Genomic DNA, 18046 nt, shown 5'->3' on the forward strand with positions numbered 1-18046 from the left:
GCTTCTTCTGGAGGGCCCCATCGTTGGTAGAGGCTATCTACACGATCCAGCCAACACGTCCGAGGCCTTCGTTGAGAATCCAACTTGGCTGCTTCAGGGTGCACCTGGCCGACCTGGTCGCCATGGCAGACTCTACAAGACCGGCGACTTGGGTATGTACAACGCAAACGGACAAATCACTTTCCTTGGGCGGAAGGACGCCCAAGTCAAGATCCGCGGACAGCGTGTGGAACTCGGCGAAGTTGAGTGTCGCGTGCAAGAATGTGTGACAGAGGCAACGCATGTCGTCGCTGAAGTCATCGTCCCCCAAGGCGAAAACTCGAGCCCTACACTAGTTGCCTTCCTCCAGATTGAGAACACCACAGATCAGTCGAATCATACTGTTGCGAGGGTTATTCCCGTTACTGCAGAAGTTGAAGACAAGTTGGCCAGGCATCTGCCAAGCTATATGATCCCGACTGCCTTCTTCTCCATGCAGCAACTACCCAGCACTACCTCGGGCAAAATGGACCGCAAGGCTTTACGCCAAATCGGCAGCTCGTTTACTTCTAAGGAGCTTGCTGAGATGCAGGCTGGTGCACAAGGGCCGAAACGGCAACCTACTACACACGTTGAACATCTCTTGCAAGGGATCTGGGGTCAGGTCCTCCACATTGATGCGGCCACTATTGGACTGGATGACAGTTTCTTCCACCTCGGCGGTGACTCTATCGCCGCTATGAAGGTTGCGGCCGAGGCCAACAGAGCCGGCATCTCATTGACAGCAGCCAACATTTTCCGTCATCGTCGACTGCAACAGGTGGCCAGCCAGGTAGCTTCTACTGCAAATGGCACGTCGCAGGGAATTCCAAACATCCAACAGAGCGGACCCGTGCAGCAATCCTTTGCCCAAGGCCGTCTTTGGTTCTTGGATCAGCTTTATCCAGGCCAGACCTGGTACCTGATGCCGTTTGCAACACGAATCCGCGGCCCAATCCAACTTGATGCATTACACGCTGCTCTTCAGGCATTGGAGCAACGCCACGAAACTCTCCGAACTGTCTTTGCATCCGAGGACGGTGCCAACTTGCAGAAAATCCGACCTTTCGAGAGACAGGATTTGAACGTGATTGGAGTTTCTCACGAGTCAGACGTGCTGGACGCATTACGGCGTGACCAGACGACTCCTTTCGATTTACAGACGGAGCCGGGATGGCGCGTCTCTATCTACCGCGTCGGCCAAGACAACCATGTGCTATCCATCGTCATGCACCATATTATTTCTGACGGCTGGTCTGTTGATATCCTTCGTCAGGAACTATCCAGCTTTTATTCAGCCGCAATCCAGGGCCAGGATCCGTTGTCTCAAGTACAACCTTTGCCAATCCAGTATCGGCACTTCTCGACATGGCAGAGGCAACCGGAGCAGCTAGCCGAACACCAGAAACAGCTAGAGTATTGGACTGAGCAACTCCAGACAAGCCGACCGGCCGAGTTCTTCTGCGATAAGCCTCGCCCTTCCACGTTATCAGGTGACGCTGGCGTGGAAGATCTTGTGCTCGAGGGAGCGCTCTACGACAGACTCCAACGCTTCTGCAAACAACGCTCTGTGACTCCGTTCAACGTCCTTCTAGCTGCATTCAGAGTTACTCATTACCGCCTCACCGGTGCAACTGACGCTACAGTCGGAACGGCCAACGCCACCCGCAGCCGCTGGGAGGTCAAGGACATGATTGGCTTCTTCGTCAACATGCAATGTCTCCGAATCAAGATTGACGATGACAACTCTTTCGACGACTTGGTCCAACAGGCCCAGGAAGTAACTATTGCTTCTTTTGCAAACCAGGACGTTCCTTTCGAGGATATTGTCTCGAAGTTGCAAAAGGAGAGAGATCTATCCCGTCATCCACTTGTACAGAGTGTCTTTGCTGTTCACTCACAGAAGGACCTTGGAAAGCTTACCCTCGAGGGGGTCATGACCGAGGAAATGCCCCTCCCTGACACCTCGCGGTTCGATCTGGAGTTTCATTTCTTCCCGGAAAACCAAGGTCTTCGAGGCCAAGTGCTGTTCTCGAAGGACCTGTTCAATGCTGGGACGATCAAGAGCATGTTGTCCGTTTTCCACAAGATTCTTGACGGTGGTCTTCTTGAACCTAAGACTTCTATCGCATTATTGCCCTTGTTGACCGAAGATGACCATGCCGCCCTCGACGACCTCGGCCTGCTCCAAATCGAGACAACAGACTACCCGCGCGAATCCAGTGTCGTCGAGGTCTTCAGAAACCAAGTTGCTGTCTGCCCTGAGAAGGTGGCTGTCAGGGATAATTCCTCGGAGCTGACATACAGCCAGTTGGACAAGGAGACAGACACCCTTGCGCAATGGTTAGCAGCACAGTCGCTGCCTGCCGGTACGCTTGTCGGTGTATTTGCGAGCCGCTCATGTGAGACAATCATTGCATTCTTCGGTATTCTCAAGGCCAACTTGGCTTACCTACCACTGGACGTCCGGACTCCAGTACGTCGGCTGGAGACAATCCTGTCCTCTGCCAAAGGCTGCAACCTCATCCTACTGGGAACAGAGGCACAACCAGCGACTTCACTGGAGAATGTCGAGTTTGTTCGCATTGCCAAGGCTCTGGACACACCAGTCCAAAAGGTTCACCTATCCTCGCCCTCACCGAACAGTCTGGCCTATGTCATGTTCACCTCCGGTTCGACAGGTCAACCCAAGGGAGTTATGATCGAGCATCGCAACATTCTGCGCCTAGCCAAACAAAGCAACACGCTCCACCACTCGCCTACCACTGGGACTATGGCTCATATGTCCAATATTGCCTTTGACGCCTCTACATGGGAGATCTACGCTACCCTACTCAATGGCGGAACGATGGCCTGTATTGATACAATGACTGTACTTGATCAAAAAGCTCTAGTGGACGTCTTTGCGCGTGAAGAAATCCGGAGTGTTTTCGTGACTCCAGCTCTACTCAAGCAATATCTTGCCGAGTGTCCTACAATTCTAGGCTCTTTGCACGCTCTCTACCTTGGAGGAGAAAACGTCGACCCACAGGATGTCTTGACAACCCGGCGATTTATGCACGGAAAGATCATCCACGTATACGGCCCAACAGAAAACACCGGCTTCAGCACGTCATACTGTATACCTCTCGGGGAGACATACACCAACGGCATTCCAATTGGTCGAGCCCTTAGCAACTCGGGTGCATATGTTATGGACCCGGAACAGCGTCTGGTTCCACTGGGAGTTCTTGGAGAGCTTGTCGTTACCGGCGATGGAGTAGCCCGGGGGTATACCGACCCTCGCCGCGATGTTGACCGCTTTGTTTCAGTCAGGATCAACGATGTGTATGTCAAGGCGTACCGCACAGGTGACTTTGTCCGTCAGCGCCCGTCAGATGGACAACTCGAGTTCTTCGGTCGTATGGATGGCCAAATTAAGATCCGGGGCCAACGCGTGGAGTTGGGCGAGATCGAGCATGTCCTTCGCAGTGAAGCCGCTGTCAATGATGCCGTCGCCATCCTTCAGCACGACGAAGGCCGAGAAGCGCAGATAGTCGCTTTTGTGACGACCATCGAGGCTGCGGTGCAGAGCATTGAGCCGGATAATGCTATTCAAACTGATCGCATTGACGCCTGGGAGGACCTCTTCGATACCGATACCTATGGCTCTATCGAAAAGGTTGATCCAGAAAGGATCGGCAGGGACTTTGTCGGATGGACATCAATGTATGACGGGAATGATATCGACAAGGGAGAAATGAACGAATGGCTCGACGATACAATGACGACGATCCTGGATGGAGATGCTGCCGGACACGTCATTGAGATTGGAACTGGATCCGGCATGATTCTCTTCAACTTGGCCGACGGGCTGCAAAGCTACGTCGGTCTTGAGCCCTCTGAGAAGGCCGTTGCATTCGTCACCAACACGGCCAAGTCAATCCCTTCCCTAAAGAATGTCCGTATGCACAAGGGCACGGCAGTAGACATCACTCGACTTTCCACCCCAATATCCCCTACCCTCTCCGTTATCAACTCAGTGGCGCAGTACTTCCCTAGCCAGGATTACTTATTGCAGGTTGTCCAGGATCTTCTCCAGCTTACAGGTATCGAAAGACTGTTCTTTGGAGACATGCGGTCATTTGCCCTTTACAAGGAGTTCCGTGTCACTCGTGCCTTGCATCTGCTAGGGCACAACGCCGACAAGGGAGATGTCCGGCGAAAGGTTGCCGAGCTGAAGCAAGGCGAACTGGAACTACTTGTCGACCCAGCTTTCTTCACGTCCCTGGCCACTCGGTTACCTGACTTGGTCGAGCACGTCGAGATTCTCCCCAAGAGGATGAAGGCGACGAACGAATTGAGTTGCTACCGCTATGCCGCCGTCGTACATGTCAAGAGAAACAAGCCACATCGCCAGGTCATCAACGATGTAGATGACAGCGCCTGGCTCAACTTCATGGAGCAAGGTTTCGATCGGGAATCGCTATTGCGCCACTTGCAGCGTTCCTCCCGGTCGTCCATTATAGCAATCAGCAACATCCCTCACAGCAAGACAATCTTGGAGAGACACGTTATCGATGCCCTCAACGACAAACTAGACGATTCGAGCGATTGGATGGCTTCAGTCAGTCAAAAAGCACAACTCTGTCCCTCTTTGTCTGTCATCGACTTGGCCGAGTTGGCCGAGGAGGCAGGCTTCCGAGTCGAAATCAGCTGGGCTCGCCAGCACGCTCTACGTGGCGGGCTGGACGCCGTCTTCCATCGCTACGAGCCAGTCGACGGCCGAATCAGGACTTTGTTCAGATTTCCACACGCACACGAAGGTCGCGCGCCGCAGTCCTTGAGCAGCCAGCCGCTGAAGCAACAAATCAGACAAAACCTCCGGGAACAGCTCCAGGAGACTCTTCGGGCTCAGCTTCCATCATATACTATACCCCGGGCGATCCATTTTCTTGACGAGATGCCGGTTAACGACAACGGCAAGGTCGATCGTCGCATGCTCGCCGAGAGCGTTCAGATCCGCACCGCCGAGCGAGGAGTGGCAGCGCAACCAACGTCTGAAGCAGAGCGGCAGATGCAGAGAGTCTGGGCTGAAGTCCTCAACATACAGCAAAAGACTATCGGGTTGGATGATAGCTTCTTCCAGCTGGGAGGCGACTCGCTTGCTGCGATGAAGGTTGTTGGCCACGCCCGCAGGCTCGGAATTGAGCTCGCAGTAGCAGACATCTTCCGTTTCCCATCGCTGCGCGACCTCGCCAATCAAGGAGCCGAGATTGAAGTTGACGCTTTAGTTGACATTCCACCCTTTTCTCTTCTAGGCGAGGACGTCAACACCGCCTCATTCTTGCAAGACATCTCGGTCCAGTATTCACTAGATCCCCAGACTCTGCAAGACGCATACCCATGCACTGCCCTCCAGGAAGGTCTCCTGTCTTTGACATCTAAGCGGCCTGGAGATTATGTGCTGCAGGCAACCCGAGAACTGCCGCGGGATCTCGATGTAGAGAAGTTCCGCAACGCCTGGGAGCAAGCCTCTCGTTCGATGGCCATTCTACGCACGAGAATTATCCACCACAATACTGTCGGCTTCGCACAGGTCGTGGTGGATGAAGACACCAACTGGATCGATGCCGCCAATGTAGATGACTACCTCAGGTCAGACCGAAAACAAGTCATGGGTGCAGGTCAACGCCTCACACGTTACGCGTTGGCTCGAGGCGATGAAGGCACTCCATGGTTTGTTTGGACGATCCACCACGCACTCTATGACGGTTGGTTTCTCCCTCATGTCTTTGGTATTGTCGATCGACTATATCGCGGCGAGTCTGTCGAGCCAGGGCTTCAGTTCCAGTCCTTCATGAACTATCTCAGTCAACAAACCGAAGACCGAATGATGGAATACTGGCGAAGCGTCCTCTCTGGCTGCGAATCCGTGCCGTTCCCGGCTCTCCCATCTGTTCATCAGTCAATCGCGAGCACAGTTATTAAGCACCAGTTCCCCAAACCACAACAAGCCTCTATTAACATCACAACATCGACACTGGTGCGCGCCGCCTGGGCCTTGATTGCCGGCCAGATGACGCATTCCAAGGATGTTGTCTTTGGTGTCACTGTCTCCGGACGCAATGCTCCAGTCGTTGGTATTGAGACAATGGCTGGACCGACAATCGCAACTGTCCCTGTCCGCATTAACTTGGCCAGTGAGAGCACTATTTCCGAGTATCTCACGTCGGTGCAAAAGCAGGCGACCGAAATGATCCGCTTCGAGCAGACTGGCTTACAGCGGATTTCCAAGTCCTGCCCCGGAGCAAAGCAAGCATGTGCGTTCCAAACACTGCTCGTTGTTCAGCCACAGAGTGAACTCGGAAGTGCAGATAGCGTTCTTGGAAGGTGGCGAGACGACAGCCAACAGCAAGGTATCAACACGTATCCTCTTATGCTGGAAGTGCAACTCGGATCTGGAGACATCACGGCCAAGGCCACCTTTGACGCGAGGACTATCGAGCCATGGGTGGTACAAAATTTGCTGAAACGTCTTGAATTCATGATGCAGCAGCTCGTAGAAGCTGATACCGATCAGGCTTTGTCGGAGATCCAGATGGCCACTGCAGAAGATACAAAGACCATATGGGACTGGAACAAGGACGTCCCCGAATCTATCGACCGATGCGTTCATGAGATCATCGAGGCACGCGTACAGAGCCAGCCCGATTCGCCCGCCATCTGCGCATGGGATGGAGACTTGACATATGGCCAGCTCGACTGGCTCGCTGCAGGCCTGGCACGTCGTCTCATTGACCTTGGTGTCGGCCCGGATATGATAATCCCTCTGTGCTTTGAGAAGTCAATGTGGACACCTGTTTCAATGCTTGCTGTCCTCAAGGCTAGAGGAGGCTTCCTTATGCTCGACCCGTCACAGCCTGAGCAACGACTCCAGTCTATTATTCAACAAGCCAAAGCAACACTTGTGCTCTCTTCCGTCGACAACCAGGCTCTGAGCTCACGCCTCGTTCGCGAAGTAGTCACCGTCAACTCAAGCTTCTTTGAAGCACTTGGTGAAAGAACTACTGAATACTTTTCCGCCCCCAGCGCGGAATCCATCGCGTATGTCATCTTCACGTCAGGCACGACAGGCACGCCAAAGGGAGCCGCCCTCACTCACGTGAATTGTACTTCGGCGTTGCGACACCAGGGCTCTGGATTCGGCTTGACACCCAATTCTAGAGTCTATGACTTTGCTTCCTATGCGTTCGATGTCTCGGTTTGCGACTTTTTCAACACCCTGGCGGCGGGAGGTTGCCTTTGCGTCCCAAGTGAGCAAGGGCGGAAGAACGACTTGGCGAAGAGCATTACATCTCTCCGAGCCAATGCCATCACTCTCACACGCTCGGTTGCTCAGCTTCTGTCTCCAGAGGACATTCCTACACTCAAGGAAATCACCTTTAGTGGAGAGGCTCTACATACTAAGGATGTGATTCCTTGGTGGGACAAGGTGCGGGTTCGCAACATGTACGCTCCTAGTGAGTGTACTTCAGCGACTGTCATCAATGACTTTGCTTCCACGCCCGAAGAGATCGTAAACATCGGAAGGGGAGCCGGAGTGGTAACTTGGGTCGTCAGCTCAACAAACCACAATGTACTGATGCCTCCTGGATACGTTGGTGAGCTGCTGCTTGAGGGGCCGCTGGTAGGCCGCGGCTATCTCAACAACCCGGAGAAGATGGCGGCCACTTTCATCGAAGACCCGGTATTCTTGCTGCGTGGTACCCCTGGTCACCCTGGCCGTCGCGGTAGACTGTACAAGACCGGCGATTTGGTCAGACAAAACGAGGATGGGAGCTTAACCTACCTCGGCCGAAATGACGCCCAAGTGAAGATCCGCGGACAGCGAGTCGAGCTTGGAGAGGTTCAGCATTGGGTACAGGAATACATACCCAACGCCGCCCAAGTTACAGTTGAGGTCATCGTCGCACAAGGGGAAAATGCAAGCCCAGAGCTCGCAGCCTTCTTGCAGATTCACGGCGATGACTCTGAGACTACGGAAGCTAGGGTCCTGTCTATCTCTGCAGAGATTGAGGATAAGCTCACCGAGCATCTGCCAGCCTACATGATCCCTACCATCTTCTTCGCCATGCAGTCACTGCCTTTGTCTCCTACTGGAAAGACAGACCGTCGGCGCTTGCGTGAGATTGGTGCGTCATTCTCTGCTCAACAGCTTGGCGAGCTGCGGACCGCGGCACAAGGGATGAAGAGGCAGCCAACGACGCAGATCGAGCAGAAGATGCAGAGCATCTGGGCCGATGTGCTTAATATTGCCCCATCAAGCATTGGACTAGATGACAGCTTCTTCCGGCTTGGAGGAGACTCGATTGCCGCAATGAAGGTGGTTGGCAAGGCTCGAAAAGCTGGGCTTGACTTACAGGTGGCCGACATCTTCAAACATCGCAGGCTACACAGCTTAGCCAGTCAGGACATTATCTTGCATGCCAGTGCCAAAGACATCCCACACTCAGAGCTGTCTGGTCATGTTGAGCAATCTTTTGCCCAAGGCCGGCTATGGTTCTTAGATCAGCTGTTCCCCGGCTCGACCTGGTATCTCGTGCCTTGGTCAATCAGGCTTCGAGGACCGATCCAACTTGACGCTCTAAACACGGCACTATTGTCTCTGGAAAATCGGCATGAAACGCTACGAACAAAGTTCCTGTCGATTAATAACACCAACGTCCAGGAAATCATGCCGTTCCAGAAGAAGCAGCTGAAGGTTATCGAACTCCCATCCGCTGACGTGGAGGCCGCTCTCGAACAAGTGTTGCAGAAGGACCAGACAACTCCATTTGACCTAGCTTCTGAAGCATCTTGGAGAGTCTCGCTTTACCGATTGTCAAAGGACCACCATGTACTCTCTATCGTGATGCATCACATCATTTCCGATGGCTGGTCCATTGACATCCTTCGCAAAGAGCTGGCCGAGTTCTATTCGGCCGCGATCCGAGGCCAGGAAGCGCAGCTTGAACCTCTCCCAATCCAGTATCGCGACTATTCAACGTGGCAAAGGCACCCTGAGCAGGCAGCCGAGCATCGGCGACAACTAGATTACTGGACGACACAATTGCAAACAAGTCGACCTGCTGAGTTCTTCTGCGATAAGCCTCGACCGGCTACTATGTCCGGACAAGCCGACATCCAGGAACTGAAAATCGAGGGCTCAATCTACAATACTCTGCAGGAATTCTGCAGGAAGCATGAAGTCACGCCCTTCGTCGTGTTGCTTGCAGCGTTCAGGGCCACACATTATCGACTCACAGGTGCCACAGATGCCACAATTGGTACCGCAAATGCCAACCGAAACCGTTGGGAAGTCAAGGATCTCATCGGATTCTTTGTCAACATGCAGTGTCTTCGACTCAAGGTCGATCAGGACAACGAGTCGTTTGAGGATCTGGTCCACCATGTTCACACAACTACAGCCGAGTCCTTCGCCAACCAGGACGTCCCATTTGAGGATATCGTGACCAAGCTCCAGAAGCCTCGAGATTTATCTCGAAACCCGCTTGTCCAAGCTATTTTCGCTCTTCATTCCCAAGAGACTGTCGCTGAATTCGCTTTGGAAGGCTTGGAAGCGGAACCCATGGGAATAGGAATCACCTCGCGCTTCGATCTTGAGGTCCACTTCGTCCAGGAAGACCACGGGTTCCGTGGACAGTTCATCTTCTCCACAGATCTCTTCAACTCGGCGACAATCAGCAACATGCGTTCAGTGTTCCACAGCGTGCTTCAACGAGCACTACAGGAACCCAAAGCAGCGATCTCGGCCTTACCTCTCATCGGCGATCACGACTATTCTGCACTTGATGAGCTGGGTCTTATCAAGCTCCATGAGACCGATTATCCGAGGGAGTCGAGCATCATCGATGTTTTCCACGAACAAGTCTCCATTTGCTCCGATAGGATCGCTGTCAAAGACTCCCTGACGCAGCTGACATATGCACAGCTAGATGAGCAGTCTAACCGGACTGCTTACTGGCTGACAACGAAGTCTCTGTCTCCCGAAACGCCGGTTGGCGTGTTTGCTGGTCGATCCTGTGAAGCTATTGTAGCCTTGCTCGGAATTCTCAAGGCCAACTTGGCTTACTTGCCATTCGATATAAAGATCCCCTCTGGGCGGTTTGAGGCCATGTTGTCGTCTATAGATTCAGACAAGTTGGTCCTCGTTGGGTCTGATGTTCAACCGCCCATCGTCAGGCTCAAGGACGTCGAGTTTGTTCCTATCGCCACCACTCTTCGACACGAACCTCCCAGCAACCTTGCCTTATCGCCACCTTCGGCTAGCAGCCTCGCTTATATCATGTTCACATCTGGCTCCACAGGTCAACCAAAGGGAGTCATGGCGGAACATGGCAACGTCCTCCGTCTGATGAAGCAGAGTGACGTCGTCCAGCATGTTCCAGAGGCTGCTACCATGGCACATTTATCCAATCTGGCCTTCGACGCCTCCACTTGGGAGATTTACTCGACTCTGCTGAACGGGGGGACACTCGTCTGTGTCGACAACATGGTTGTTTTGGACCATGCGGCTCTTAGCGAGTTGTTCGCCCGAGAGATGATTCAATCTCTCTTTCTCACCCCAGCCCTACTCAAACAATATCTCCAGGAATGCCCCGATATTCTGCATGCCCTACAATTCTTACTTGTGGGTGGTGAGAGAGTTGATGCACAAGATATATTCGCAGCGAGGAAGCATATGACAGGAACGATCGCCAACGTCTATGGTCCGACTGAAAATACAGCTTTCAGTACCTTTTACGTGGTCCCTGACGAGGATGCTTGCGCAAATGGCGTGCCCATTGGCCGAGCGATCAGCAACTCAGGTGCCTACGTCATGGATTCTCAGATGCGTCTTGTACCACTCGGCGTTGTTGGAGAGCTTGTCGTAACTGGAGCTGGTCTTGCGAGGGGCTACACCGATCCTGAAAGAAACATTAACCGATTCATCACTGTGACGATTGGTGGTGAGAAAGTTCAGGCGTACAGAACGGGTGACTACGCCCGGTATCGATCTGATGGCCAGCTTGAGTGTTTCGGCCGAATGGACGGGCAGGTCAAGATCCGAGGTCAGCGTGTGGAGCTTGGAGAGGTTGAGCACGTTCTCCTCAGCCACGACTCGGTCAATGATGGTGTTGCGGTGTTGCAACAGGAGGACGACCGAGAGGCCGAGATTTTTGGCTTCATCACACTTCGTGAGATTGGAGATGGAACTCAACAACTCGACGACGGAAACAAACATACAGAGGTTTCTGATGAGCAGTCTTCACAACATATGGAGCAAACAATCCGAGACCAGCTGTACGAGGCGTTCCAGACACATCTCCCATCCTACATGAGTCCTCTAAGCATCACCATCCTAGATAAGATGCCAGTCAACGCCAACGGAAAGGTTGACCGTCGAGCTCTCGCAGCCATGGCTCAATCCCGGACGACCAGACGAGAAGTGATACGTCAACCGACATCAGAGCAAGAGCGGCAACTGCAGAGCATCTGGGCCAACGTCCTCAACATGGATCCAGTCGAGATCGGACTAGACGACAACTTCTTCCAACTGGGCGGAAATTCCATTGCTGCCATGAAGGTTGTGGGAGAGGCTCGTAAGCTTGACTTCCAGCTCCTCATAGCAGATGTCTTCCGCTATCCCAAGTTGCAAGATATGGCTAGCCCAGGGGTATCTCTCACGGAGCAAGTCGGCGGCAACATTGTACGAACTGAGAAGACTGGCCCAGTTGAACAGTCTTTTGCTCAAGGGCGTCTCTGGTTCTTGGATCAGTTGTACCCCGACTCCACAGGGTATCTGATGCCCACAGCAATCCGACTTCAAGGGCCACTTCGTCTCGACGCACTCAACAGCGCACTGCTCGCACTAGAAAATCGTCACGACACCCTGAGAACCGTCTTTTCGACGGAAGGCGGCCTTAGCTTGCAGGAAGTCCAGCCCTTCCGACACAAGGAACTGAATGTGGTCAATATTCCTCCAGGCGATGAGGAAGTTCTAGCTCGTGCACTTCATCGTGACCAGTCGACTCCATTTGACCTACGCACCGAGCCAGGATGGAAAATCACACTGTACCGTGTGAGTGAGGACGAGCATGTCTTGTCTATGGTTATGCATCACATCATCTCCGATGGCTGGTCTGTGGATATCCTCCAGAAAGAATTGGCCACGTTCTATTCGGCCACCCTTCGTGGCGAGGATCCTCTATCAAAGCTGTCCCCCTTGCCTATTCAATACCAAGATTTCTCTGCTTGGCAACGACAGCCAGACCAGGCTAGGGAGCATCAACGACAGTTAGACTACTGGGTTTCGGAGCTGCAGACAAGTCGCCCAGCAGAACTGTTTTGCGACAAGCCCCGACCAGCTGTCTCGTCTGGAAAGGCAGATGCGCAACAGCTCGTCATTTACGGCTCCTTGTTCAATGACCTTCAAACCTTTTGCAGGGAACGGGCGGTAACTCCCTTCGTTGTGCTTCTCGCAGCCTTCAGAGCGACGCATTTCCGTTTGACCGGGGCAATTGACGCGACAATCGGTATGCCCAATGCGAACCGCAATCGCTGGGAGGTCCGAGATATGGTCGGCTTCTTTGTCAACTTGCAATGCCTTCGAATCAAGGTCGAGGAAGAATCCTTCGAAGAGCTAGTCAAGCAGGTCCAAGCCACCACCATCGCGTCTTTTGCCAACCAGGACGTTCCGTTCGAGGATGTCGTTGCCCAGCTACACATAGACCGTGACCTCTCACGGCACCCGCTGGTGCAGATGGTCTTTTCGCTCAACTCCCAAATCGGTCTTGGGGAATTCGAGCTCGAGGGACTTCAGACACAGCTCATGCCCATAGCAACGACCTCACGATTCGATCTTGAGTTTCACTTCTTCCAGGAAGAACGCAGCCTCCGAGGCCAGGTTATCTTCCTTACAGACCTCTACAGCAGCCAAACTATCAGCAACATGCTTTCCGTCTTCCGTACGGTTCTGGAGCAGGGTATCCGGGAGCCCAAGACAGCCATTTCCTCACTATCACTACTGACGAGCGATAATTTCTCAACCCTGGACGAGATGGGCCTAATTCAGGTCGAAAAGACAGAATATCCTCGAGAATCAAGCATCGTCGACGTTTTCCGCAAGGAGGTTTCTACCCATCCCGACCGGGTGGCTGTCAAAAACTCATCTGTCCAGTTCACATACAGTGAGCTAGATGAGCGATCCGATCACCTTGCTCGCTGGTTAGCAAGACGTGCTCTAGCTACCGGAACTTTAGTTGGCGTCCTTGCCAGCCGATCATGTCAAACCGTTGTTGCCTTCTTGGGCATTCTCAAGGCCAACCTGGCTTACTTGCCTTTCGATGTCAATATTCCCAAGGTTCGGCTGGAGAGAGTTCTATCGTCAATGGAAGGCCATAGTCTCGTCTTGCTCGGAGACGCTGTGCAGCCTCCTGTTATCGACCTAGATGATGTCGAGTTTGTCTCAATTTCAGATACTCTCGACAACCAGGTACATAACACGCCCATGTCTCCGGCTCCATCGCCTACAAGCCTCGCCTACGTTCTCTTCACCTCAGGATCTACAGGTCAGCCGAAAGGAGTTATGGTTGAGCATCGTGGCATTGTGCGCCTAGTCAAGGACAGCAACATGTCACAGCACCTCCCTGAGACTCCAACCATAGGCCACATCGCCAATGTCGCCTTCGACGCATCAACGTGGGAGATTTTTGCAGCTCTATTGAATGGTGGCACCCTAGTCTGCATCGACTCTATGACTGTTTTGGACTACAGTGCCCTAGCAAATTCCTTCACTCAAAACGCAGTCCAAGTCGCCCTGTTCACGCCAGCTTTGCTCAAGCAGTGCCTACTTGACTCCCCCGTCACTATCGGCATGCTTGAGACCCTGTACGTTGGCGGAGACCGGCTTGATCCTCAGGACATAGTCACAGCGCAGAGTCTTGTAAAGGGCAATATCATCAACGCGTACGGGCCGACCGAAAACTCCGTTGCAAGCACCATCTACCCCATTGAGAAGGGTGAGACGTTTACCAACGGCGTCCCAATTGGCCGAGCTCTCACCAACTCAGGGGCCTATGTGATGGATCCGCACCAACGCCTCGTGCCCCTTGGCGTAGTCGGAGAGCTTGTTGTGACCGGCGATGGTCTGGCGAGGGGATATACCGACGCTCAACGCGAGTTTGGCCGATTTGTCTCGATTAAGCTTGATGGGAAGCTGTCAGTCCGAGCCTATCGAACCGGAGATTACGTCCGTTATCGACCACTAGATGGTCAACTGGAATGTTTCGGGCGAATGGACGGTCAAATCAAGATCCGTGGCAACCGTATTGAATTGGGTGAGGTCGAGCACGTCCTCCGTAGCCACGAGGCTGTCAATGATGCTGTTGCGTTGTTGCAGCAAGAGCCTGATCGAGACGCCCAACTTGTTGGCTTCGTTGCAGTGGGGCAGATTTACGAACATCAAGCTGCACTCCAGAACCAGGGAGACGAAGAAGAAGTGGAAGGTGAAAATGAATTGGAACACGTTGAAGTGTGGAGAGAGCTGTTCGATGACGACAAGTACGATGCCATCGATGACATGCAAACCGAGACGATTGGAAGGGACTTCATCGCATGGACCTCTATGTACGACGGAACTGAGATCGACAAGGGAGAGATGAATGAATGGTTGGACGATGGCATTGAGACTATTCTCAATGGAGGACCGGCTGGCAACGTTCTGGAGGTCGGCACAGGCTCCGGTATGATCCTCTTCAACCTGACCAAAGGACTGGAGAGTTACGTTGGCCTCGAACCGTCCCAGCGAGCAGTTGATTTCGTCATGAAGACCGCGAACTCAATCTCCAGCTTGGCTGGAAAGGTTCACGTACACAAGGGAACAGCCGCAGATGTGACGCAACTACCCGGACCGCTGTCTCCCAACCTGGTGGTTATCAACTCGGTTGCTCAATACTTCCCGAGCCAAGAATACCTCTTCAGAGCCGTGGAAGACCTCGCCCAAGTCCAGGGCGTCAAGACAATCTTCTTTGGCGATATGCGATCCCAGGCACTTTACCGGGAGTTCCTCGTCACCAAAGAGCTGCACCTTTTGGGAGACAAGGCAAGCAAGGAAAGCATTCAACGGAGGGTTGCAGAGATGGAAGAGACTGAGCTCGAGTTGCTCGTTGACCCAGGGTTTTTTATCGTCTTGAAAACTAACCTGCCTGACCTCGTTGAGCATGTCGAGATCCTGCCGAAGCGAATGAAGGCCACCAACGAGCTGAGCTGCTACCGCTACGCCGCCGTCGTGTACATCAAGAGTCAAGACACTAAGCGGCAAATTCACGGCATCGACAGTGACAAATGGATGGACTTCATGGAGCGTAGGCTGGATCACCAGTCCCTGCTGCAACTTCTACAGGATGCTGCCAGCTCTTCGTCTGTCGTGGCAGTCAGCAACATCCCTCACAGCAAATCCATCGTCGAGCGACACATTGTGGATTCACTCAGCAACGCAGCAGACAAGACCTCTAACAACCGTAACTGGCTCTTTTCCGTCCGCCAAAAGGCTCAAAATTGCCCTTCACTTTCCGCGGTCGAACTGGCAGAGATCGCGCATCAGGCAGGTTACCGCTGCGAACTCAGCTGGGCTCGACAACATTCACAGCGTGGCGGTCTAGACGCCGTCTTCCACGTCTACGAACCAGTCAATGGAGAAAGCAGGGTGCTTTTCCAATTCCCTGATGATCATCAAGGCCGGCCATCGCATTCGTTCAGCAGTCAGCCTATGCGGCAGCAGCTGAAGCAGAAGATTCGAGGCCAGCTGCTCGACATGCTGCGTGCGCAACTGCCGTCTTACATGATTCCTCAGATCATTACGGTCCTAGAGAAGCTTCCGGTTAACGCCAACGGGAAGGTCGACCGCCGGGTCCTCGCAGAGAGCATCCAAACGCGGACGATAGGACGAGGCGTGGTCCGGCCACCAACTTCCGAGGCGGAACGGCAGATGCAGAGGATCTGGGGCCAAGTGCTGGAAATTGAGCCGGCTACTATTGGTCTGGATGACAGTTTCTTCCAACTTGGCGGCAACTCCATCACGGCAATGAAGGTCGTCGGTGAGGCCCGAAAGGTCGGTATCGCTCTAGCGGTAGCAGATGTTTTCCGACGCGACACACTCGAAGACTTGGCTCGTCTCCCAACCACCGCTACGCAGATGGAAGAGGTTGAAGAGGTTGAGCTCATCGACCCCGTCACCAAGGCAGCTCTCCTCGAGGAGCTTGACTCCTCCGCCGCTATTGACATGCACTCTAGGGCAGTCGCCGACATCTTTCCCCTTACCAATGCCCAGGCGTTGGGCGTGGCTGATGCCGTCAGGAACGAACAGTTTGCCAACTATTTCTTCCTTGATCTTGGAGCGGACTTGGATATTCCCCGCTTCAAGGCAGGCTGTATTGCACTCCTCGAGAGGCTTCCTATCCTCCGCGCAACTTTTCCGTCTCTTTTAGGAAAGTATTGGCTGGTCATTCCTCATTATCTCGACCTACCTCTTCGCATCCAAGATGTGGACGACGATCTCGTCAAGGCCTCCAACGACTTTTGTCTCAGGGAGAGGAGTAACCTTTCGCCAAACGAACCGCCGATCGAATTCGTGCTTCTCAGACACAAGGCCCAAGGTATCCGATTGATCTTCCGTCTATCGCATGCCCAGTACGACGGTGTTTGCTTTCCTAGCATCATCCAGTCGCTCCTCGACAGCTACAACAAGATGGAGCTGTCTTCTGCTCCGGGCTTCCACACATTCCTCTCTTATTCTGCTCGCCAACGGCCCAAGGCAATGGAACACTGGAGGAAGGTCTTGCAAGGGTCCTCTCTTCATAAAATTGAGTCCAACTTGCTCCCGCAGGGCACCATTCCCGACTCTCAGCCAAAGCGCGTCGTGGTTGATGTAGACAAACCCCTGCCGCATCTTCCCGGAAAAATCACTACTGCCACTCTGGTCAGTGCTGCATGGGCTGTACTTTTATCCCACATCACCAAAGCGCAGGACATTGTGTACGGCCACACGGTTTCCGGTCGCAATTCTGCCATTGATGGAATCGAGGAGATTATCGGACCAACCCTCAACGTTGTACCTGTTCGGGTCAACCTTGCGACTATTCGAACGCCCACTGAGCTACTACTCTCTGTTCAAGATCAATTCCTCGATATCGGAGAATCAGATTCGATGGGCTTCAGAGACATCATAGACAACTGCACCGACTGGCCAGCAAATTCGATGTTTGACACAATCATTCAACACCAGAACATCGAAGAGCACCCTGAATTTGGGTTTTCACAAGCTGCAGCCCGAGTGGAGTTCTTTGAAGACCACCACGCAGTCCCACGGAGCCTAAGTATGGTATCCTATCCTTACGTGGATCGTCTCCATTTCACACTCGCCGCCAACACGGCTATATTATCCGCAGAGACGGGGGAGAAGATGATATATTGCCTTGTTACGATCATGGATAGGCTGGCCAGTTGTTCAGAGGTCCCCCTACACTCGTGTTTGGATGACATAGATTTGCCGGTGTAGTCTGCAGCCATTTTGTTTGTTTTGTCAGTCGAGCTTGAACGCATCTTACACCGCTATTTCTCTCTTTCTTCTTCGGTGCCTAACTTAGTATTATTATTGATTAGATGTTGTATATCCCGTTATCAAGAATATCCTTCTTTTTTCGCGCTTCATTGCCGCTTCACGCTTCATGCGACGGAAACCCATTCCAATCCATGCTTCCCGTGCTATTTTCGCAGGGTACGAGACAGCCAACACGGTTTCTACCCGGCTCTTTGGGGGTCACAAACTCGCTGAATTTGCATGTTACTAAGAAATAAGACATCGGCGAGCCATACCTACACCGTCGGCAGTGCAAATAAGACCACATGAATTGTTGTACCGCTGGGGTGCAAGATTCGTTATGTAAGTTCCTACTTTATGTCTGCGCAAGCCACAGCACTCTAAGCTTCCAGCGGCTACAGCGCCCCA

General features: G+C 53.1%; 1 protein-coding gene across 1 annotated transcript in view; it reads left to right on the plus strand.

Moving 5' to 3' along the window:
• Positions 1-17684, plus strand: part of BGZ61DRAFT_592111 (uncharacterized protein) — a gene marked incomplete at its 5' end in the record, with an annotated part of 30331 nt that extends 12647 nt beyond the window's left edge. Inside the window, 2 exons of the mRNA XM_046256713.1 lie at positions 51-8192; positions 8244-17684. Coding sequence (XP_046099086.1) covers positions 51-8192; positions 8244-17596 — 17495 coding nt within the window. The 3' untranslated portion in view covers positions 17597-17684. The remainder of the gene's footprint in view (positions 1-50; positions 8193-8243) is intronic.
• Positions 17685-18046: the final 362 nt, after the last annotated feature.

The sequence above is a fragment of the Ilyonectria robusta genome, assembly GCF_021365365.1.
Source record: "Ilyonectria robusta strain PMI_751 chromosome Unknown BGZ61scaffold_23, whole genome shotgun sequence".
Lineage (NCBI taxonomy): Eukaryota > Fungi > Ascomycota > Sordariomycetes > Hypocreales > Nectriaceae > Ilyonectria > Ilyonectria robusta.